Below are 25,497 nucleotides of genomic sequence, written 5' to 3'. Positions count from 1 at the left end.
TCTACTTGACACGAACGCGAGCGCACAGCGTGATTACATTGTGAAACTGTTTCGGCAGTTGATGGGTTAATTGCTGATACAGGAAGAGGCAGGTGTGCTCTCTCTACTTGACACGAACGCGAGCGCACAGCGTGATTACATTGTGAAACGGTTTCGGCAGTTGATGGGTTAATTGCTGATACAGGAAGAGGCAGGTGTGCTCTCTCTACTTGACACGAACGCGAGCGCACAGCGTGATTACATTGTGAAACGGTTTCGGCAGTTGATGGGTTAATTGCTGATACAGGAAGAGGCAGGTGTGCTCTCTCTACTTGACACGAACGCGAGCGCACAGCGTGATTACATTGTGAAACGGTTTCGGCAGTTGATGGGTTAATTGCTGATACAGGAAGAGGCAGGTGTGCTCTCTCTACTTGACACGAACGCGAGCGCACAGCGTGATTACATTGTGAAACGGTTTCGGCAGTTGATGGGTTAATTGCTGATACAGGAAGAGGCAGGTGTGCTCTCTCTACTTGACACGAACGCGAGCGCACAGCGTGATTACATTGTGAAACGGTTTCGGCAGTTGATGGGTTAATTGCTGATACAGGAAGAGTCAGGTGTGCTCTCTCTACTTGACACGAACGCGAGCGCACAGCGTGATTACATTGTGAAACGGTTTCGGCAGTTGATGGGTTAATTGCTGATACAGGAAGAGGCAGGTGTGCTCTCTCTACTTGACACGAACGCGAGCGCACAGCGTGATTACATTGTGAAACGGTTTCGGCAGTTGATGGGTTAATTGCTAATACAGGAAGAGGCAGGTGTGCTCTCTCTACTTGACACGAACGCGAGCGCACAGCGTGATTACATTGTGAAACTGTTTCGGCAGTTGATGGGTTAATTGCTGATACAGGAAGAGGCAGGTGTGCTCTCTCTACTTGACACGAACGCGAGCGCACAGCGTGATTACATTGTGAAACGGTTTCGGCAGTTGATGGGTTAATTGCTGATACAGGAAGAGGCAGGTGTGCTCTCTCTACTTGACACGAACGCGAGCGCACAGCGTGATTACATTGTGAAACGGTTTCGGCAGTTGATGGGTTAATTGCTCATACAGGAAGAGGCAGGTGTGCTCTCTCTACTTGACACGAACGCGAGCGCACAGCGTGATTACATTGTGAAACGGTTTCGGCAGTTGATGGGTTAATTGCTGATACAGGAAGAGGCAGGTGTGCTCTCTCTACTTGACACGAACGCGAGCGCACAGCGTGATTACATTGTGAAACTGTTTCGGCAGTTGATGGGTTAATTGCTGATACAGGAAGAGGCAGGTGTGCTCTCTCTACTTGACACGAACGCGAGCGCACAGCGTGATTACATTGTGAAACTGTTTCGGCAGTTGATGGGTTAATTGCTGATACAGGAAGAGGCAGGTGTGCTCTCTCTACTTGACACGAACGCGAGCGCACAGCGTGATTACATTGTGAAACGGTTTCGGCAGTTGATGGGTTAATTGCTGATACAGGAAGAGGCAGGTGTGCTCTCTCTACTTGACATGAACGCGAGCGCACAGCGTGATTACATTGTGAAACGGTTTCGGCAGTTGATGGGTTAATTGCTGATACAGGAAGAAACAGGTGTGCTCACTTGGGCTGCGTTTACACAGGTTGCTGTATAGCTATATAGCTGGGCTCTGTGTAGCTCTCGTCTCAAGCTCTGTTTAGTTATTTTAACAGTTTAAATCTATGTAAACTATGATAACTCTTGAATTCATTTCATACTCTAATTTAAAATTTGGCAAACATTTTCAAACTAATTATAATTTGAGTAATAATAATTCAAACTCGACCACTTTACCGGATACAAAAGTCAAATTCCTTCTTATAGTTATGTCGAATGGTGTGAATCCTAATGGAGCCGACTGACTCTGCAAACCTGGGAGTACATATCGATAACGCGTTAACTAGGAAAGATCGTGTCAGCAGTGTTCGCGAAAAAGTTGCATCTGGCATATTTCTTCTTCGCAAGATCTAAACTTTTGTACGCGAGAAGTGCAGCTAATGCCTCGTTTCGTCCTAATTTATCCTCATCTGTCCTATGAAATTACATTTTGAGGAAGATGTCCAGCACCAAACTTTGAGAGAGCTTTTCGTTAAAAAGGGCAATCCGAATAGTTGAAACATTAAATGACAGAGAGTTATCTAGTGAGACATGCGGAAGTTTAGGGTTCTTTACAATTTGCCCACAGTACGAGACGAGGGCTAGAGATAACTTCGAAGCTTGCTCTACGTGCAGGGCAGTTCGGTACACAGTACGAGACGAGTGCTAGAGATAACTTCGAAGCTTGCTCTACGTGCAGGGCAGTTCGGTACACCAGTACGAGACGAGGCCTAGGGACAACTTCGAAGCTTGCTCCAAGTGCTACCTGAAGATCTCATGAAGATCAGATGAGAACCGAACCCGTGTAAATTGAAAGTTAGTCTGAAAAGCTACCTGGTGGCTTCCACTATACTCAGTGGCTGTGTTTTGACCACCATCTTGTTGGAATTTTTAGGGATGACTCAATGGTTTTAGCTTCAAAATTTCATCCAATAGGACCAAGATTTTATCCATTTTAATTGTATCACTTATATTTAAAACAAAATGTTTGGTAGATAATCGTCATACCGAAGAAAAAATTGAACCGTTCAAAATAACCGGTCGGATTCTAAAGTCGGACAACTCCCCGATAGCATCGTATGAGTTAGGCTTCGTAAAGTAATGTTAGCGGTAGAATTGGGACACATTCTCACATTTTTGTCGGTTACGGATGACGATCCGCTTTAAAAAGAGCATTGTAAAAACGTGTGGCCCGGCGTAACGGAGGGACCCTGGAGTCATCGGGTGATCATCTGGGGCCCACGTGGGGCGAGTCACTCGGCACATTTCTCTGCATCTTTCTGGGAAAAATCTGGAAGTGGCTCTTCGTCGAACTGTAACGATCTACTTGACAAGCAAATGCACAAATTTTGGCTGATTTCTTACCTCCAGGCTCGAGAGATAATTGTAGATAGTGAAATGATTTCTGAGTATTGCTTTCATGGCATCAAAATGACACATTTCACTAAAAATTCTGTCAGAAATATGGAAATTATACCGCTTTTACAGCTGGCTCCTTACTATCAAAAGTGAATTTTAAATCGTAATTGAATGTCATGATCCAAACTGAGACTCTTCTTGTTGCTGAAGCTCCAGGTTAAACAAATGACTTTCCGAAGGACAGCCAACTTTGAAGCTAATTGATGAAAAATATGTGTGCTTGTTAATTGTAAACTTGCCGATGCAGTAAAATCCCATGTTTTTGTATTCTAAAATCTAAACTCATCCGTAAGAAAATTAAAGCGAAATAATTGAAAAATAGAATTGAATCGACCGGTAATGTACAGTATTTATTGACTCTTCAATTGAGCTAGTTTTATTTGGATACTTTTGTGCTATTAAAAATACGTCTAATCTAATAAATAACGGACGTCTGCCTTACCCTTGAGGTTTAGAGAGTTGAATCGTCGAGCATAACGTGTGAACCAAGTATAAGATGATTCTAAATGAAAAGACGATACATAGAAAAGATATTTCTGGTTAAGATAAAGATAGTTATAAATTTCACTCCGAAGTTCTAACACTGGGTGAAATCTTATATGAACTTTTATGTAAAACACGTTAGAAGAGCATAATACAACATTGATTGTCTGGAATGTTATCTTAATTAATTAAAAATTGTCAACAGTTTTATGTATTGAATCAATTAAAAAGTTATATTGCGTATTGGTAATTGGTTTTGTTAATGTAAAAGTATGTCTAGTATGAAAATTTCAAGATAATAAACGAACAGCGACTGCCGTGGTACAAACCACACAAAATCCTGAGTCGGGATTGTGCTGTTGTGACCCAAAATGTAGAGAAAATACTGGTGTGTATTTTGCAGTAAATTTGTTTTATAAGTTTTTTTTTTTAAGGAGAGGCCGATTCCCTTTTAATCCTTATTCTGCCCGTCCTCATGGGCCACTGGCCTGTGCGAGGATCTTATCAAACAGAATAAAGGGGAGAGTCGATACAGTACGAGGTTGATTGTACTAATAAAAGTGCAACAGTCACAGACAGGATTTGAACCTGCGCTCTCTAACTCAGACTCGAAGTCCAACGACTTAGACCACTCGGCCATCGGCACTCTCCGTTATTAAATAAATTTAATAACGGGATTATGATATGATCAATTATTCCTGCTGTTTAATATAGTTCAGATATGTACAATAATGTTGTTCCCTGAACCGTGGCCAGGTTGGGTGAGTGTGAGGTTGAGGCTTGAGGCATCTCATCTGTTGAGGTTGCGAGGAAGCACATGTGTTCAGTAAACTAACTCGTGTGTCAGAATACACACATGAGAACATCGAGTTCGATGATGGTGTATGTCACTCCATTTGGCTGAGTGTTAGCGGATATCTTCACATTGGTGTTATGGGTAACGGAGAAATTATCAGAATATATGTATACATTTGTAAACAAACTCAATACACACATGAGGGATTCAAACATGTGACATATTAACACTTGTAGCCTAACTATCCCAACACATACAGCATGATTTTATAGTGACTTGGTTTAGACTTTGATTGCATAAACACTGATATGAAACCGAATTTAATGAAAAAAATCTGAATGTATCATATGATAAGATATGTCGAAAAGTATTTCGTATGTAGGCTTTAAAGTTTTAAGTTTTATGATGTTTAATTTTCTTGTCGACTTTTTTGTATGATTATATTTTTGTGTATCTGTCATCGGGAAATATCGAGAATGCAATAAGGTATAGATTTGAAATTTTGCATGAAACCTCAGCGAAGTCTCTTATGACACTGGTGTGGCGAACTTCTACTTTGTATAAAAAGTATTAGACCGTACACATATTTACTGTTAAGATTTTCAACCCTAATTCTTTCATAAAAATTATATTAAGTATTATGTTACAAGTTTCTGAAAGAAATGTCTGAAGTACCAAATTACCGTTGTATGTTGGGAAAACTAATTTTCCGAACGTAGAGAACGTGGGTTAATACCAATTTATACTTTTTTCATATTTCAGAATGTCTGGGGATAGATATTTGGGTTAATATGAATTATATTCGAATGGTAATGGGTACGTTTTGATCTCTAATAATACTTGTAGTAGCCGAGCTTGCAAAGAAAACACCACAAGTTCACGGTATTAGGATCAAATTGTAGGGACAAACAATCACACCTGGTCATACGATTATACCAGCACCTCGCTTAGGTGTTATTCACCATTTTAAACTAAACACTTAAGTGCGATTGTTACGACCACGTGTTTTAGTCAAACACGAAAGGTCGGATGGAGTCGGAAAACTAGAGAGCAAAATAAAGACACGTGGAAGTTCAAAGGGATTAAATTACACTAGCAACATCTCTTAATTTATCTAACTAGAATTGTAAACAAACTTTCCTGATTGAACAAAATTAAAGCCCAAACCTACTATATACAATCATAATTCACTAACTTGTCTATCTTGGTTTAAGATTGTAAAATTTCTAAATTTATAGGAATAAACTGAGGCTTAATTGACGTAACGTTTAGTCTGTACATGGTGGTTTAGTGTTCGCTAAAACTGGGCGTTCCAGAAACTATCAATGATTGGCCACAACTTGTGACTCAGTGCTCGTGACTCACTCCCTCACGCCCAAGCCACGATCCAACCAGATCGCGTGTCAAGCATTAAAGGGTACGCTATGGATTATACAGTACACAGTTCCAGCTTTGTACGTCCGCCTTGTTCTTGTCTATAATTCGAGTTTATCACCGTGACATGTCATTATTACCTCTAGTGCCCTGGTAAATCTGTGGAATCATGGAAAGTTCCGTACAGTTCGTTCTTACACCAATTTGGTGTACCATTTAAAATTCCATTTGATGAGAGTATATCTATATAGTTTTTTTAATTCTAGGAACATTACTGGTTAATGTAATCTATCTTGGCGAGGACATGTACACTGCACGTGCTCTACTTTGTCCATCTTACTCCATCTTTCTCTTTATGTTCAATTTTTGTTGTTACAAAAAAGCACATCCCTTTTTAAACCCATGTTGTCCGTCGTATGGGCCACTGGCCTGTGCGAGGATCTTATCTAACAGATTAAGGGGGAGAGTCAGTACAGTACAAGGTCGATGGTAGTGATAAAAAGAGCTACGGTCACAGACAGGATTTGAACCTGCGTTATCTGTAACTCAGATCCAAAGTTGCAACACAGACTGCTCAACCATCGGCTCTTAAACGTAAATACGCGTTATATTATACGATTCAGTTCAATAATACTAAACGACTATTATCTTGGTAGATTTTGAAATAAATTATCCTAACGTTTAAGATCCAACTAGAAGTGAACAGGCATCTTTGTAATAACTTTAACTATGGTCTTGGCAGAATGTAAAGCACATTTTTCAGTTTTGTCCGCTAAATTTCCTCTGGATCGATACTAAAAATTAGCCAGACAGTAGTCACACGTTTGTAAATTACTAATTAAATATTTTTTCTTAAGAACATTAGAACAGATTCGTACAGCTGCTTCAAAATGTTTGTTTTAGCTTTTCGTAAACATTAATTTCATGCAATTTTCTGTTCACAATAATCCAATTTGCCAAATTCAATAAAACCATATCTGTATCGTCAATTTGTCCATCCAGTAAAACAAAGCTGCATAAATCCTCAACACGAATTAATGCTAACGTGTAAGACTGCATATATCGTTTGTATTGTTCGATTGTGAGGTTTCTACTTATAAGTTATCCAAGTAAATCTGTTTCTAAAGGTAATAGAAGTGTTTTACTAAGTGGAATTTGTGTTCGGCAACAAATTGATCGAGTCTGATCTAAGGATTTTCGTCTCGTCGACACCACTATAGACGGGGGTTTCAATGTGCGATCATATAAGCAAGCGCGTACCGACAGAGGTCAGAACTTAACTCGATCCATGCAGGTAATGCGGAATCTCCTTTTCTGTGTGGAGAATACATAAATATCGGCCCAAGGTCTGCGCCCTAGAAGGTGAACGACGACTAGATGCATAAGTCTGATCGAGTATGACATATGTTTAAATAATTCATGAACCTCGGTTCCACCCGTCATATAAAGTCTGGCTTGTTATCGCTCTGAGTGTAAGAACTCCGTTGAAGCTTAATTGGTTCGGTCTGCCTTTAGTATACATTTTGCGCATATGTTTGTAAAAAGGTATGTTGCAATACTATTGTTGAAGATTTAAAGATTGCTGTGTTAAATTTTACCTAACCTACCTAAACCTGGGTATCGAGATTAAGTCATGTAGACTACGGAACGCAATTGTTCTAGACCAAATTACCTTCAAAGTGGTGGTCGTAAATATGACATTGATTGCCTGTTTGTTCACTACATCTTACATACGTATAAGTTTATGATGCATTGTGAAGCGTTTATATAGTTTCAGTGGCTTCCTTTCAGGCGAATCTTACATAGAAAGATACGTGACGTATAAAATCATGGAGAGTTAATATGCTAATTAGTTCGTTTAATTCATCAGGGATATAACTGTATGTTGTAGTATAGCAAATGTAGAGCTCAGACTCGAGGAAGCATAGCAATACTTGAATAGTACAGGTGTTATCGCTGTAGTCGATGTACAAATTGTGCTTGGACTTTCTCACTCCGAAATCTGCCGGTCCGACCTGAATAGTACAGGTGTTATCGCTGTAGTCGATGTACAAATTGTGCTTGGACTTTCTCACTCCGAAATCTGCCGGTCCGACCTGAATAGTACAGGTGTTATCGCTGTAGTCGATGTACAAATTGTGCTTGGACTTTCTCACTCCGAAATCTGCCGGTCCGACCTGAATAGTACAGGTGTTATCGCTGTAGTCGATGTACAAATTGTGCTTGGACTTTCTCACTCCGAAATCTGCCGGTCCGACCTGAATAGTACAGGTGTTAACGCTGTAGTCGATGTACAAACTGTACTTGAACCCTCTCACTCCGACCAAAAAAGTAAGTGGTAATCACTATAATCGAACCATATATCACTTTAAAGTTGTAGTACATTATAATATTGTTTATGATACAGACATTAGTTTAAACTGGGTTACAGTGGCTTCTTGGAGCCAAGAATTAGATACGGTCTCCATGAAATGGATTTGGGAATAGTTTGGTGTTTCGATCAACGGGAAAGCTGTGGGGAGGTCTTCAAATCAAGTGATGCTCTAACATTGGCAAGCCTTTTAATTTACCATTCCCAATACATATATATATATATATATATATATATATATATATATATATATATATAAATCTTTAATAAGAAGTCTTCAAATGTATTAACAGTTTCTATATTTCGGCTTAAGCCGTCTTCAGGAAATTATAAACATATAAATAGGGCTATAAGAACATAACACAAATAAAACATCAACACAGAAAATTAAAATTAAGAATGAATTATGTAGAATGATAAACATATGATTTAATTGTATAAATTCACTTTGTTGACTAAGTCACCTCAAATTTAATCGACTTGGAAATTTTGATTTAGTAACGAGTTGATGGGCTTGTTCCATGGTTCTTAGACTGTTTGTACTTAACTTTTCTGGTATTTTTCTAATTGGTTTCACTAAGTATGTTTCTTCAAAATTTAAATTATGTATTAAACCATGTGGAACAATATATTGTTATATATTTTTCAAAAACGGAAGTAATTTTGATGGTCTAGATCACTCTTACAATACAAAACACAAACAAAACCTTGACATTAATATATTCAGACTATCTGTATTCAAACATTCTTCCTTTTTACTTTGGTCCACAATTATTTAATTCTCTTTCTTGGTCCAATAGATACCAGAATAGTTTTAAATCATTTAAAGCCCATTCAATATTGGCCGGAAGAGCTTACTATTGTCCACAAAAGGCCCTCGGAGAGATCCCGATGTGACGCAGCAGGTGTACAATCTGTCTTAAATTTAGTTTCTTAAGAGTGTTCGGTTACTTATTTGTATTGATATTTTTTCTGGATGTTTTCTAAACGTATTGTGGTATTTACGTAACTATGTTATTTTAAGTAAATTGAATAGTCCTAAGTTCGTGTTAATTTATTGACTGATCTGTATTGACGTACACAAAACCTGGATGTTCAACTGTGGAAATAAAGATTCAATTCAATTCGGTTTCAGGTCATATGCAACAACGTTACGTCGATAAATGAGGATTTAATTTTTATAAATGGCCAGGAGTGTGTAAACTCAGTTGTACAAAAGTTGTCATTTGCAAATTTGTGTTCCAGGTGGCGACGAGGCCGTGGACGACGACGTCAAGCGCTCCAGTGGGCGACCTGACAAAACTTTGCAATCACAAGCGGAAACAATTAGCGTTGGCGGCCAACTTGGACCATCACCTCGATCTCAACAGCAGAGGTAAAGTTAGCAATTTGGTTAGTTTACACCATTTTCGTGCTGGAGAGGATAGGCCTTTGATACATGTAAACTTGATCAACACATTTGTTACTAATAGGATGAGATACATTCATGACAGTTGAATGTAAATGTGCCTTGTAACTAACTTTTCACTGTTTTGTAACATTTATTTAAAAAGCACTCTGGTGTAGAAATTTACGTTCCTAAATAGATAAGATTTTAAAATATTTATTTTATTTTTTGTGGTTAAAATATAATATAGCTACCTATTTTTTTATTTACTTCTTATTAGTACGAGTATATACCAAAACCAAATTGTGAAGCCCTATCTTTAATAAGTTTTATAAAATTTGCCCCTAAAAAGTAAAAATACAAAACTTTCCGAAAACCTTAATAAATAAAAAGTGTTTTATTCTTGCTTTGTTAAAAGGCTTAGGGCCCATATTTTGTCTGTTTCCTGATTTTCCTTTTAAGAGATCTTATTTATTTTGTCTTGCCTCTTCCTCTTTGGTAAGTTGCAGGATTTTTCTTTCCAGAGTTTTGTATTCTTAATTTGTTTCCTCTGTTGAATCCAGGAGTTACTACGGTTTCTTCAAGTATTTTGTAGCTCTCTCCATGGAACCATCATTAATTTAATGTGATAACTGAGTCCAGAACCAACATTTGTTTTGTTAAAACACCGTTAGCAGAATAACTAACATTGTTTTATGAAAGTTGTCAATTAGGAAGCATAAATATAGGTTTAAAAATATATGCTTTGCCTCTTAGTGTAATAAAATATTAGTGCAGTCTTGGCGTTTATATTTTAATAGGGACACTGTCTTGTAGGGAACGTATATTTGTATCTTGTCACAAGACATACATTAGGAATTGAACATATATTTCACCATAGTCCCTTATCAATAATAACTTTTGCTTAGCTATATGTAATTTTGAACCCATTGTGATAAATTCAACGAGAATGGTAAACGCACGCGTACTCTTTGAATTAGATAGACGATTAGATAGGTACAACAATAAAGTCTTACTGTGTCTATGCTTCTCTGCTATAGAGCAGGATGTTTGTACATGTAGAGGTTGTAACGGTGCCGTTTTATAAATCAGTTGCTATAATTTAAGTGCAAAATTATCGGGCAGAGAGTAAACCAGTGCAACTGAACGACATCTGCAAGAATCGGTTTATTGTTCTGTTCTCCGTACTTATTCCTGTGTGTCAGCACTGTTTTTACAACAAGAAACATCTGCGAATCGTGAATCGTGTTCTGATGTAGCGGAGTAAATATTTCTTCTAATTATAGCGGGGCCTTGTTTGTTTACACGGCAGCGACCACGTTGCCTCCATCGATTGTTACAGAGCCTGATATAGTGTCATTGTGTCATTTTAGTCTCAACCGATAAAATGTATTTTCGTTGTCTATTTATTGCTTTTAACTAACAGGCTAGTAGATTGTGTTTTGTGCTTTTTTTCTACTGTAAGGTCTTTTCGGCGCCGAAAATGTTAAATAGTCGTGTAATACAAAGATGTTCTTTAAGGAGAGGCCGATCCCTTCTGCTTTATTCTGCGCGTCATCATGGGCCACTGGCCTGTGCGAGGATCTTATCAAGGAGAGTCTATACAGTACAAGATCGCCAGTACTGATTAATGTGCAACGGTCACAGACAGGATAAGTACCTGCGCTATCTCTACTCAGACCCTAGTCCGACGTCTCAGGCCGTAGACCGCTCAGACATAGTCACTCCCAGGAAAGCGATATTAATTTGGTTATCAGTAGTTTGTAAAATTGTTGTTATCTTGTATTACCTTTACAGGCATTGCACAGGCCATAAATCATATCCTAGATTATATATGTTGTAGGTATGCGTCACCTGTGTTGTCACAATCCTCATACACACACCTGAAGGTTACTTATTTTCTCTTTTGGGCTTTATTTGATTTTTTAATATTGTCCTCTCGGTAGGTAAGTCAAAGTGCAATTAAAAAACTGTTTAATTAAAACGTAAATCATAAAACATAAATCACTTGATTCTCCTTGAGTGTTAACACTGTTGGATTAAAGTGGTGCAATCGACTGTGGGGTTTTTATGTCCCTAGCTCTTTAAGAAAACTAACTCCCACAACATAGTGAAAGTAGACCCTTTTTAATTTCTCCACGCGAAATTACGGGTATTTAAATTAGGAAATTTTTGCAGTTTTGTAATCCGGTCCAAATAAAAACGGATGAAGATAAAAATGTAGATTTTTGCTGCGTGTACATTTTGTTATTTATTCATTAATAATTTTACGGGAATTATATTTTTTTAATAAATAATATAATTCAAAATGTGACATGCTTTAAAATATTTTTACTTAACGAATGTAGAGTTTTTTATCAATAAAAAGCTCGTTAAAAATATTCCCGAATTCATATGAATGAACAACTCCCTGAAAATATAAATCATGTTCAAGCTATAAAAGTTCAACATTTTTGTATTCAACTTTTTTTTTATTTGGGCCTGATCACAAAATTACAAAAACTTCCTAATTTAAATGCCTTTCAGGTCACGCGGAGTGATAAAAAAAGGTCTTATACTTGTGTGTACTCAGGGAAGTTATCATGAAGAGTTATTAAAAGGAGCCGTACAGAAATATGACGCACAATAATATTTTTCAAACCCAAACCTGTTTGCGTTAACTTAAATGTTGACTACCTTGCTACATAACTTAGGGGGTTTCGCCGAGGTTCCACCGCTACACCTGATCGTAGGGCTCAAACATTCTTAGTCAGTACCTGAACCCACATTTATAAATAAATTTCTCCTAACTTCCGTCCCCTTCAGACACCCCGATATATGCTCAGTTTAACCATGTAATGTATTCCTCATCGCAATGCTCTATTGCGTTACTGATCATCGGGCATCTCTTCAGCTGCGTCTTTTCTTATCGCGTTGTAACTCATCTAATCAGTAGACCGAGTCCTTCTGACCTAGCCGTTCTTCGGATTTGTGTTCGGCCATCAAACGTCGGGTGCACTGCAGATTGTAACTACTGCAGGACCCAAGATCGAGCAAACTGGTTCTCCACTACCGGTCATAAAATTTTGCATCTGACCTTTCTTCGGCTGGGTGAACATCTTGGTCGGTGAGCCTGATGGTTATGGGGCAGGTTCCCCCGGAGAAATGTCCTGACGGAACAAGAAATGTCCGGCTCTGTTGGACAGTAGACTGCAAGAAGCGACTGTGTACCGCTTTATGTTCGACTGTCCTGATTCGGATCGCATCACAATCTTTGGTGACCCAAATAGTATCTACTTGCGGAATCTACGAGCACTAGCAAATCAGACGCTTATGCAAGGGACTTCCCACACAAGTTGGAGGAGAAGATATTGGGAATCGCGTTTCTCCATTCTGAACATTTCTTGTCCGTGTGTATATGGAAATGTGTCGTAGTCTTGTGAAAGCTGGGAGAAAGTGAAAGAAATCAACAAATTATTAGACCGTACTTGGCGTTTCACGTGTCATTTCGAGTTACACAATCGCCATTGCTACACACCACGGCTAAATAATTTTTACTTGTGTACTGTAAAAAGTATTTGACTGATTATTGCCTCTTATAATTTCTTTGACAGCAACTCTACTGTATATTTTTTGGTTAAGCTATGTCAATGGATTTTCCTCCATTAAGGGGTTGTACATGCCTTATTATCCAACTCACGACCTTATTCTTAATATTTATTACAACTAATATTATTTTTTGGGCACAAGGAAATAATAGTACAATGCAACGCGTAGTATAGTACAAACAGTACATTATTAATGTTAACTTTCTTTCTCATCAGCCAGTATAATAGTTTTACAAGTTTAATGTTGGCTTCAAATTTAAATATTATCTATAAACACAACAAGGATGAATTGATTAACTACACTACTTCATAAGAAGTAGATAGTTGCATAATTATTGTTCTAACTCTGTTAGGTATAATTTTTCAACGAAAACTTCACAATCATCACAAAAAGTATATTTTCATTCAATGCTTATTGAACAGTTTGTGATTTCAATGTTAGATTATTAGAAAGCAATGTATACGTATTGTATTCAATGTTGAAACACAGACCGTGTAATAGAAGTCATTTAGGATCAGTATCGTATGTTGAGGAGGAATGGAATGCCGGGGATGTGGAGCAGCAGGTGTTGCAAAGATAACTATTTCCATGAAGTTGGGCGTGGGCGGGCTTGCAGGCTGTGTTATCGCAGTCACAGCAGAAGACAGGAAACGGTTGTGCTTCTGCTACCTAGTGGTCTGAGTGTGCGTTACTGAGATATGATTATGTCTCTGAAGTAAATATTTGGTAACTACTTATTGCCAGTGGTACGAAACTAAAGTGACTGTTTCCATATTATTCTAAAACTACATACATTAAAATAGAACACTCGTATGTGCCTTGTATAGAAATTTGGTTTTAATCGGATTAAAATAGAACACTCGTATGTGCCTTGTATAGAAATTTGGTTTTAATCGGATTAAAATAGAACGCTCGTATGTGCCTTGTATAGAAATTTGGTTTTAATCGGATTAAAATAGAACACTCGTATGTGCCTTGTATAGAAATTTGGTTTTAATCGGATTAAAATAGAACACTCGTATGTGCCTTGTATAGAAATTTGGTTTTAATCGGATATGTTGTTACAAAGCCAAGGGCATTAATTGGTAATAAGGTTATTAAGGAAAGGGTTCCCTGAAAAGCAGATAACAAGGATAAAGTTTATGAGAAAAATTACTCGGAAAAGAGTATTAAAGAGAAAGAGAGAATAAAATTAAGAACGAAAAATCTGTTGGTATGAGTGGGTAGGCTAGGCTACCGTGAAGACGTGTTATGAAATGAACAATCTGGTCAACAGAACATACTAGTCATGAAGAAGAAATAAGTGGTCGCTTATAGCTGGAGAGAAAGCAATATCGATTAGATCTCTTCGACTTATTGGTTGGTGAAGAACAGATGAGAACAATGTAGTTAGAAAAAGACTATAAGGAAGCGATGATAAGCTAACCGGCTAGTGAAAAGGCTATAAAGATAAAAATAGCATGATAGATAAGAAGGCTAATCGGAAAAGCAGAAATGAGATCGAGAGGTCACAGAAACACAGATAAGAACGTGGAACTAATAAGGTTACTTAAATAGAAGATAGCTAAAATGATCGCTGAAACCTATGTTGTGATATGAAATCTATATTGATACTGTCAATCGAAAGATTGATAACAAATGGTCGTTATCACCGTTTGTTATCAAACAATTCAGATAAGGAATCGACATTCTATGCGGTCATTTAGAGGAGGAGAAGAATGATTAAAGTCCTTATGGAGAACGTTACAAGTGGTCACTACAGAGCAGTTAAGGATTACATGGTAGAAAAGTAGCATACCACAAGGATAACGGCCACAAGGATCAGCTTTAAACTGTAAATCTTCAAGATTATATGGTTGTGTGTGCTCGCTGAGCTCTTGTGGTCTGCTGGTGGCTTGGCCACCAAGAGTGTAGGCGTGTCCTCTACTACAGCGTCTATTTAGCTACTGGTGCACAGAAGTGTCATCATTGACGATTTCACGATTTCAGTATTTCAAATGCCCATCATTGATATCTCAAAATAAATATCTGCAGATCAAAGAGATCATTATGCATTTCTACATGATTTATTTACTTATATTTTTTATTTATCGTCTGATTAATATTAATGAATTTATGTAATTAAGTTTCTAACTTGGAAAAGTCTTGTAAATGAGATATTTTGTCTATAAGATGTAGGTTAGTGATGGTTGTACTTCCCCTGCCTACTCTCTGCAAATTGTTACTTATCTATCAACAAACTCTTGTTTGGTCACTTTTCGGTGAAGCTCAATTAAAAGTAAATAAAATTTTGAAACGCAAATTTTTACCTGTCTTTAAATACTCTAGTTTGATGGGCATGCCTACCCTCTGCATATCTGCATATCGGTACCTATCTTTAGATACTCTTGTTTGGTCCTCCTGCTGACCCTCTGCAAATTGTTACCAATCACTCAAAACTCCTGTTTGGTCAGTTTTTTTAAGTAAAGCTCCTTTAAAGGTAAATAAAATTTTGGAATGTGTTTTGCAAAAGTAACAAAAAATATATAAAATATACATTTACTAAAAGAAATTTATAATTTTATCAGCAAGGCTAATAAGTATCATAAGTTAAAATACAAAATACAAATTTATCATTGGCTTGTAACATGTTGAAATAAAAAATGTTCCCTTGCCACTCACTTAGGACAATTCAGTTGTTACATAAGTTATCAGACCTGAGCCATCTTTTGTGCCTGCCCCATCTAGAGAAATATTGTAGTTGACCAGGCAATCGGCTTTCTCATCCATTACAGGTATAATGCTGTAATCACTGTTAAGTATCCGTTGTGCTACAGATCGTCAACACTCTTAAATAGACAGCAAATTTGTCAGTAAACCTTTAATATATTAGATCGTTGAGTAGTACGTCTAAAGAACTAAAGCAGTGGGGCAGTTCCAATATCTAGAGGACCAGTACCGACTTTATACACAACATGATGGTCAGTCACTGTCATTTGGCCGATTACGTGATTATTTTACTGCTTTGTTTCATATAAAAAAATTAATAAGTAAACGTAATTATAGAGTAATCAAATGCCTTCTCTATGTGTACATATATATATATAAAGCGATATATATATGTTTAACTTTTTCTCAGTCTATCCATCGGTTTCCCCACATGGCTTCAACAGATAACGTTTTGAAAAAGATGAAATATTGTATATATATACTAAATTGAATCGTAACCAAAGGTGTATTTATATTGTGAACATGCATAGCAACATTTTGATGTTACAAAACGTGTTTTGGTATTATGTTTATGTCAAATTTTGCACAAAAATGTGAAGTTGATGGACTTTTTATGTTTTGATATGCATAGAACGCATATAGTTAGTTTTCTGTCATTTGAAAAATGATTTTCAAAGAGGGGGAAACACTCTCTATTGGAGAGAAACGAAGATGCTTCAGGACTTAGTTGCCATCTAGTTATTATTCTAATTAAGAGCAATTCAATTCTTTCTTTAACATCTTATGTTTTAAGTTAACAGTAGTCATTTAATACCTACATCATATGTTAAAGGTAACTAGTGAGCCATTAGGGACTGTGTTTTGCGGTAAAGTTTAATGTTATACGGACATGATAATTGCAAATAATAAAAGATGATGTATGTACACAATTCAGTATAGATTAGTTCCAATAGAGTGGCCCTGTACGCTTCAACCCAGTGGTCTGGCACGTTATGTCGGCAGTAATGCAACAACTAGTGTAATAACCTGTAATTATCACTGTAATAGCAGATGACTGCAGGAAGTCTAGATTATTTTGCTGGTTCTTTTTCTCACAGTCCTCCTGTGGTGATGGTATTTATTATTTCTAAATTTCAACTCAAACCACAGTTTAAATTTGCAGTATGGCCTTGAAACAAGTAGCTAAGATTAATTAAGTAGGTAATATGCAATAGAATATTGTGTTCTGTGGTTTTATTTTTGCTCTCTACAGATTATTTTAATGAACAGGATATAGATAGGAAACACTTATTAACTACTTTACAATGAAAATAAAACTAAAAAGCTTTAGCTAAGCTACTTTAAATTTATTTGAAATGTCTTAAAATGATATTGTTTTCCCCGTAGTGGGAGGGATCTATGGTTTTGGAGGCAATTAAAGATTTTCGAACAGCAAACTCCATTCTGTAACAATTCAAATTAATGAAGACATAAAACAAACTTTATAGCCATTCAAACCAGACAATTATCTACTCATTGTTCAAAGTTTATTACTGAATGGATAATTTGAAAAGATAACAGGTTTTTGAGCATTTTCCATCGTTATACATACCTTACAAATTTAGAATGCTAGACATTTAGATTTGTACTAAACACACTTCTGCTTTAACATGAGATTTATCATAAGATTCTACAACTAAATTTAATGAAGTAAAATTATTTATAGTTCAAGAGTGGTTCTTCAATGTCCTGTCATTAATTATGTGTGTAGTATAATAATGATAGGACACGTCTTAACATTAAGTGTTGTTTAGTTAATTTAATATGATAAGTCGATGTAATTAATTATAAATGTTTTTTATAGTTTAGCTCAAAATAAATTCAAGTTGAATTTAGGTTGACAAGTAAACAGCTTGGTTATCGCATACCAGTTGTGTGAACCAATCTAGTGTCATTTTTTTGGTACAGATTGTGTGGACTAATCTAGTGTCATTTTTTGTTACAGATTGTATGGACTAATCTAGTGTCATTTTTTGGTACAGATTGTGTGGACTAATCTAGTGTCATTTTTTGTTACAGATTGTATGGACTAATCTAGTGTCATTTTTTGGTACAGATTGTGTGGACTAATCTAGTGTCATTTTTTGGTACAGACGGAGGAAAGAAAAAGAAACGCAAAATGGTGGGAGGATACAGTGCGTCAGTATCTCAGCTGTTGGCTCAGCGTGAGAGGGATCGAAGCAAAGAGACACAACAGCAGGTATTGCTACAAGTCACCTGTCAAAACAGTTTAATAAAAAAGTCACATATAGAACAATCTGGAAATTCAGATAAAATAACTTCATGTTCAATTTTAAGCTGTAAGCTCTTGATGTGTCAGCAGGATCATTATCACATTTTCCATGGGATAGGTGTGCAAAGGTGAGTAAGAACAAAAAAAAAATAATTCAGGTAAGGATAACCAATGGTAGTTCTGTTAGAACGTCGAAGTTTCTGGGCTTCGTACAGTAATACAAGTTTGGTGCGGAAATAGGAATTTCTCTTAATCTTCTTTCTTGTTTATTTTTTTCTTTATTATTTTTAAAGTTTCTCATAGTTTGGGATTTTTTTCACATACGTTTGTTGTGTCAAATTTGATTGAGTGTTCGATTTTGTAACCATATTGTCGCCAATTTTTACATATTTAAATTGTTTTGCTCAATGCGTTCATTAACTCTTGAAGATATTAAACTTTTGTTTCTCCAGTCTGGACTAGCCACAGCAACATGGAATTTCATAGACTCCAGGTATACACTTGATTGTAAGGAATACAAGCCAGTTATTACTGAAAGTAGTTGTCCACAGCAAGACAAAATTTCAAGATTGTAATTTTTTGGCAATGTGTGGAACTGTATGAACTGGAAAATAAATTGCAGTATCAAGAGTAGTGTGAGTAGTAGTAGAGTTAGCAACACCAGTTGCAACAGAGAACATGTTTAGGTCATTGTAGGCAGTGAATGGAACATCATTATCAGCAGAAACAGCCCATATTGCTGTTAAATTTAAAAGCAATATGGGCAGCAAACCAAAATTCCTTTCCTTCAAATATCTAGCTATGTTGGAAACTGTTTTAAATTGAGTTACAAAAAGTCACATGAATTTTGATGTGAGTTATTTATAAATTTATGTCAATGTTTGTTCAAGATTAGGGAAGCTTAGAATGGAACAAAACAGTGGAATATCATAAATATCTTATGGCAGTAATAGTGTGCTGTGGTTGTCATTAGGTGCACAGTCGTACATAATCATTGTGGCTGCATGCTCCTCATTGATTATTCCTCTGATTCCATAATGTCACTGCTTTGTTTTATCAGTCTGGTCTGTCTATGTGTTTGTCAAGACCATTGTTGAATAAAAATAAAACTATTGACTATCAATAGTAGATTTAATCTGAACAGCTTATCATTATTATTGTTTGGCTTTAATTTTAAATAAGACATTTAAAGTCCACAGTTTTGTTGTCCCATTATTTGGAATAGAACGGGTATCTAGTGATTTTTATTCTGTTCTCTTTGTTTGAAAGAAAGAATTTTAAACGTGCAGTATAGGTAACTGTAACTGATTCAATATCTATTGTTACTATCTTTCCATAAGTTAAAATAAAATTATGTTTTATTTAACATTCTACATCTAATGAAGAGACATTGTATTGTATCCTTCATCCCAACTATTTTACACTGAAATTAGTTTAGAATTTCACTTGAAGACTACAGTTTTAGTTACCCTAAATAAACTTAACTTTTTCCTCCTTTTGATTATGTGCCAAGTTTGGTGTTGGTGTATAACATATGTTTTAATCAAAATATATCTATAATTTGAGGAAGTCATGGAACATTTATTTTGCTATTACTTGTTGGGTTGCTGACTTTCTTGTGTTCTCTGTCAAATCTGTATTTGTTGATTGATTTGGTGGAATCTGTATTATTGATTAACATTATTTAGTACTACAAATTAATTTTGATTATTACTATACTGTAAATTTAAATTTTTTAAATATTTTTGACGTAGCGTTTGTTTGTCTTAGGGCTGGTCTGATGTTGGAAGAGATGGTTCTCCGATGATGGCGCAGATGCAACATCAAAGTCCTCAGAGTAGAGCTGTCTATCCTCCAGCCTATAACTCCGAGAGCCACAGTCAGCAGCAGTTCTACCGATATGCACCGAACTGCTTACCTCAGCAGCAAGGGGAGTTGATGGGTGGGGTTGTGGGTGGAAGTGGGGAAAGCTATCCTCCTGGTGGAACAGGATATACCCAGCAACAGAACTGTTCCGGTCATATGAACGCTGGTATGATGATGGGTCATCAGTACCAGTACCAGCAGAGGATGTGTCCAGGTCAGGATGGGCAAGGGATGGAACATCACTGTCAGCAGAAACAGCAGAACCAACAGCAAATGCTGCATCAGCAGCAGCACTTTCAGCAGCAACACTTTCAACAACAACCACAGCAGATGTCACAACATATGATGCAGTCAAATTCTCCGAGGCCACAAATGCAGCATAACATGCATCAACAAATGATGAATCAACAAATTCAATCTCCTCATCAGCATTATGAAAGGATGATGGGACAACCAACAGGACAATTCCAGTACCACCAGCAGGAGCATAAACAGATGCAGATGATGCAACATCAACACTGTGTGAGTAAACAACCAATGCAGAATCGCGAAAACTACCAAAGGGCAGATATTCCACAACAGGTTCATCAGATGCAGCAAGGTATGGTTTTGCAGACTTCACAAGGTCAGGTTATGCTACCCCAACATACAATGGTTTTGCAACAGCCGCAGCAGCAACAACAACAACAGAATTCAGGAATGCAAGTTTCACAAAGTCAGACGATGATTCAAGGATCTACAATGGTGGTTCAGAGTCCAAATCCATCAATACAGCAAAACCATCAACAGAATCAGATTTTGATGCAACAGCATTCTGCACAAGTTCAGCAAGGTGTTCAAGTGCAAATACCGAATCAGCAAGCTGTTGTATTACAAAACCATCAGCAACAAAATGTAACCCAGGTTCAAAGTAACTCCTCGAACAATAACATGTGTTCGTCCCCTGCCATGCTGATGCATCACCAACGTCCAGCCCCACCATGGCAGACTAACCGTAACAATCAACTTACAAATCAAAATGCTGTGATAAACCAACAACAACCACCACAACCCCATAACCAACAACAACCACAACCTCACAATCAACAACAGCAATCTCCACAGACGCAAGTAATGCAGTCGAACATGTTTGACAGAGTTCCTCCACTACATCATCACTTGCCTTCTGCTCCTGTTTGGAATGATGAGAGGAAAAAGGCAGTAGCTAAAATGCAAGGAAAGCCAGCGGCACATTTAAAAAATAAGAGGCCGCATTATATGGCGGATCATCACCATCACAATGTGGGAGCTAGTAGTGAACAACCTTGCCCTAACATCGATGTAAGACATCTTCCTCAGGAGCAGAACAAAATGCCTCCTAATCAATCGCAGCCATTCCCGAGTACCAATATTCCTTCATTTATGGAGGACCCTAGTGGATATCTTGCCCAACAGACTGCTTTATTGAATAGTACAATATCACGACAGACGGGTATGAACGGGAGTGGTATCAATATAATCTGCCAAAGTCCTTGCAACACACAGGTCAATGATCAAAACTCGAATCAAGGACAAGTTGTGATCAATCTACCCACAAGTACCTGTTCACCACTTGGAAACCAGGGAGTACCTCTGCCGAGTAATGTGATGCTACCGAACCAACAGAAACAGAACTTTGTCACCAGAGTTAATACCAATACCAATCAGGGAAATAACAGTATTAAAGTTTACAGGAGTAATTCTGTGTCATCCTCCGGTTACCAGAGTCAAACTCCAAATCATACACAGCCAGGTATGCCAGACAGCAGTGGGGTTTCTCCTGACCGAGGAAGGTGTTCTCAAGGTTGCAGTACAAATAATGTTGACGGTTTTCTTCTTCAAAATCAAAATCAAAGCCACCAGTCAGTTCAAAACACTGTTACTGCTGTTAAATTCAACCCCGAAGACAGTCCTGTAACATCATCGACCTTTTTAGATAATCGTCAACCGGTACAGTCTGTATCAACGCCTGACAGTAGAGGGCCAATCCAAGGAGGCACAGTCAGTACAAGTAACAGATCCCCAATAGAAATGGTCGCCAGGATTCCACCAGATGATCCGTCTCCCGGGAGAACGCCTACACCTTCTTCAACTCAAAACAGAAGATTAGACGCTTCTCCAGAATCATCCATGTTTATTTCCACCTCATCACCCTTCACATTGGCAAATGGTAATACAATCATTTATCAACAGCAAACGCACTCGAATCCAAATTCAAGGCAAGAAACCTCAACACCTATTTCACAATCACCAAAGCCACAACAACAACAACAACAACAGCAACAAATCAATCTGGTGCTACAAGACGTACATATGCAGAGAATGCCAACAATAGTGACGACAATGGCAAGTGGTCACACAGTAAGCAGTAACACGATCACTTCTGTGTTGGCTGGCCGAGCCAACACGGCAACAGTCACTGTTAACAATCAAACGACAACAGCACCTCCAACAATTCCACCTCCAGTCTTGACAAATCAACAGATGCCTCAGGTGTCAGTATCAAAATCTCCACTGGAGATGGTGCAAAGTGTTGTCAGCAGTATTCAAGTTCCTCCAAGCTCAACAGAACCCGTTTTGAAACCAGCAACAGCCCCCAGTCTTCCACCTGGTCATATTTTAATGTCTAGTAATGGCCAGCTCATCGTGACAAATACGCAAGGGGCAATTTTATCACCCCAACAGAATCTGACAAAGATAAACACCTCGATGCCACCAATGTCCGGAGTCTCTACAATTGTCACGAGTGTGACCGGAGCGGTAACACAAGTCATACCTGCTGTAGGAGTCACTCAGCAAGTACTAGGCCAGCCTACAGTTCTTGTTAATACCTTGCCCGCACCATTACTTTTTCAACCAGGTGTGATGACTGTGGACGGAACTATGAACACGGTTCAGATCCCCCATCTTGCCGTGGCCACTGGAAATGTGCTCCCAGGACAGATGGTAGATGAATCTCGAGTTAACAACAGTAATGGTGCTTTCTCCCCGAGAAATCAACCGGTTCTTTTGTCACCTGAAGGATCCAACGGGAAGAAGAAAGGAAATGTGAAGAAAAGAAAGGTATCACCTCAAACAGTTGCATCGATGTTGCATATTGCTGCCCAACAGAACTCTCCCACCGCTGGTGCGACTGGAATGGTTGTTCAACAACAACAGCCGCAACAGAACTTTAGCCCTCCAATGCTTCAAGCTTTAACGATTTTGCCAAGCAAAACCGGTCACTTTGGTGGTACTCAGCAGTTAATTGCAACAGGAAATATATTGCAACCTTTAAATCTCGTGCAAAATTTCCCTACAATACAACAGTTTATCGTTCCTGCAGGACTTGGAGGAATGGTGATGGCCACTGGGGACGGAACGGCAACTCTACTGCAAGATACGGTACAGTTAAATGTTCTGACTCCCATGCAGGGACCTGGAGGCACGGTGTTCGGCCACACCAGTGGTCAGAGCATTCTGGCTGCAGGTCCAGCGGGGATGGTCATCAGAACCCCAACAAACTCAAACCAACAAACGGGGAAGGTTCAGCTTCACCCACAAAACAGCTCTGGTAATCAGTTTATAGCGAACTCACCTAATCAGTTCCTTATGAATAACCCAGCCTTCAGTGGTCAGTTGAGTCCAATGTTGGCTAATGTCAGTCCGACAAACCAACAGATACATTCATTTAACACCAATGGGGGAAATGGCCAAGGGAGACCGAATCAAACTCACCAAGAGTTTATACAGTGTGGACAGACCCTAATGGTTCCTTGCTCGATAGCGCAAAATTCCTCATCACAAAACACAACGGTGGTGCAGCAGAACACAACAATAGTGCAACAACAGACTACAATGGTTTCAAACAATCAACAGAATATGGATCAGAACCCTGGTCCTTCCACTTCGTCCTCATCTAGTTTAAGTTTGAACCAGCACAACTTTATATTGAACAACACAGATGGAAAACAACAGAACTTCATCTTGACAACAGACCAGAAAGGGCAAGGTGGATTCATTCTTAGTCCGAATCCAGATAAACCGGGAACTCATATCATCTTGAACACGGATAAAACTCAGTATGGCGGTCTGATAATCAGCCAGGAGAAACCGAACCAGATGTGTGGAAATTTTATCTTGAGCAATTCTAACATGCAACAAGCTGAGAAGACCTCAAATAACTTTATTATATCTGGAGGAAGTGTGTCCGAAAAGCAGACAATGAACCGGTTTGCTAAACATTCGGTTTCAACTCAGACAGCAGCAAATCAACAGGTTCTTCAAGTTTCATCCACTCCGGTACCGACTGCCTTAGTAGTTGCCACCAGTAACACGTTCTGTCAGACCTCCACAGCGCCATCCTCGTATTCCGGAAGTCCTCCTGATACTACAACGCACAGTCCTGTAGACGGAGGAACTTCTCAGAGTCCGGGACTTAACTTGGAAGCGCCCTCCAGTTCTGTTACTGTCGGAAGTACTGATGACTTGTCCAGCCCCACTTCGTCCAGTGACCCCACCCGATCACAACCCATGGTGCATTGTGTTTCCAGTAGCAATGAACAAGACCCGGACTGGAAGGAGAATCCTGCTACAAGCCCAGCTATGTTCTCACCACCAGCCAACAGCATGGAGATGGTTTACAACAGAGGTTAGTTTATTTCTGTATTTTGAGGTACTATCAAAACTTCACAGTAAATAGTTACGCAATATATTGTATGTTTATAAATCATCTGATTAAACTATTCATACGATTCAGATGACAGTACTTAAATATTTCAATATTTAGTTTTATCAGCTAATTATTGTAGTTTTGTTTTTGAAAGATTTTCTGAAAGTTTTGATGTTTTTGAGTCAGGGAGGTGACACTTTCTTAAAAGTAAGTGAAATAAAAAAGCTATGAACTTAAGTTCCAAAACCACAGAGAACATCACTTACAGTTTACATACATGTAATGAATTTCCCACACACATATATTTATGCTTAAAAGAGCATATAGATAGGATGCTATTATAAAAATGAAAATGTATAAATGGCAAATGCATTTTTGTGCCCCTTCACTATTACCACTATTACAAAAGATGATAGAGTTGATTGTGTTTGAGAAATCAAGCAACCGTGTTGTCTGTTTATCAGTCAAAATAAATACAAATTTTTATCTTTTTAGCTTATACCTCAGTTTGTCTTGCCACATACAAATTGGAATCTAGCATTCTCTTACTATTAAAACTTTTTTAGAGGAGGCCGATCCCCTTTTAAGCCTTATTCTGTCCGTCCTCTTGAGCCACTGGCCTGTCTGAGGGTCTTATCAAACATCGTTAATAGTGAATAGTGAGTTATAAACAACAGGTGAAATGAGTTAGCAACAAACGGGGAAAACGTTAACGTCTTAATGATTATCAAATGACAGCAGAAATCAGAAAAGGTCGTATCCACACAAAATAATGTGGGTGGATTATACTCAAAATAAGAGGGAGAGTTGATACAGTACATGGTCAACGGTAGTGATAAAAAGTGCTACGGTCATAGACAGAATTTAAACCTGTTCTATCTCTAACTCAGACCCAAACTCCGACAACTTAGACCGTTCG

General features: G+C 37.9%; 1 protein-coding gene across 2 annotated transcripts in view; it reads left to right on the top strand.

Annotated features, from left to right (window-relative positions):
- Nucleotides 1-25,497, top strand: part of LOC124369972 (methyl-CpG-binding domain protein 5-like) — a 163,288-nt gene that overhangs the window by 121,122 nt on the left and 16,669 nt on the right. For both annotated transcript variants that reach the window (XM_046828207.1, XM_046828208.1), the window contains exons 4-6: nucleotides 9,333-9,462; nucleotides 17,904-18,010; nucleotides 19,814-24,557. In XM_046828207.1, coding sequence (XP_046684163.1) covers nucleotides 9,333-9,462; nucleotides 17,904-18,010; nucleotides 19,814-24,557 — 4,981 coding nt within the window. The remainder of the gene's footprint in view (nucleotides 1-9,332; nucleotides 9,463-17,903; nucleotides 18,011-19,813; nucleotides 24,558-25,497) is intronic.

The sequence above is a fragment of the Homalodisca vitripennis genome, chromosome X (genome assembly GCF_021130785.1).
Source record: "Homalodisca vitripennis isolate AUS2020 chromosome X, UT_GWSS_2.1, whole genome shotgun sequence".
Taxonomy (NCBI): Eukaryota; Metazoa; Arthropoda; class Insecta; order Hemiptera; family Cicadellidae; genus Homalodisca; species Homalodisca vitripennis.
Note: the sequence above shows the minus strand (reverse complement) of the source record. Positions and strands in the feature narration are given on the sequence as shown.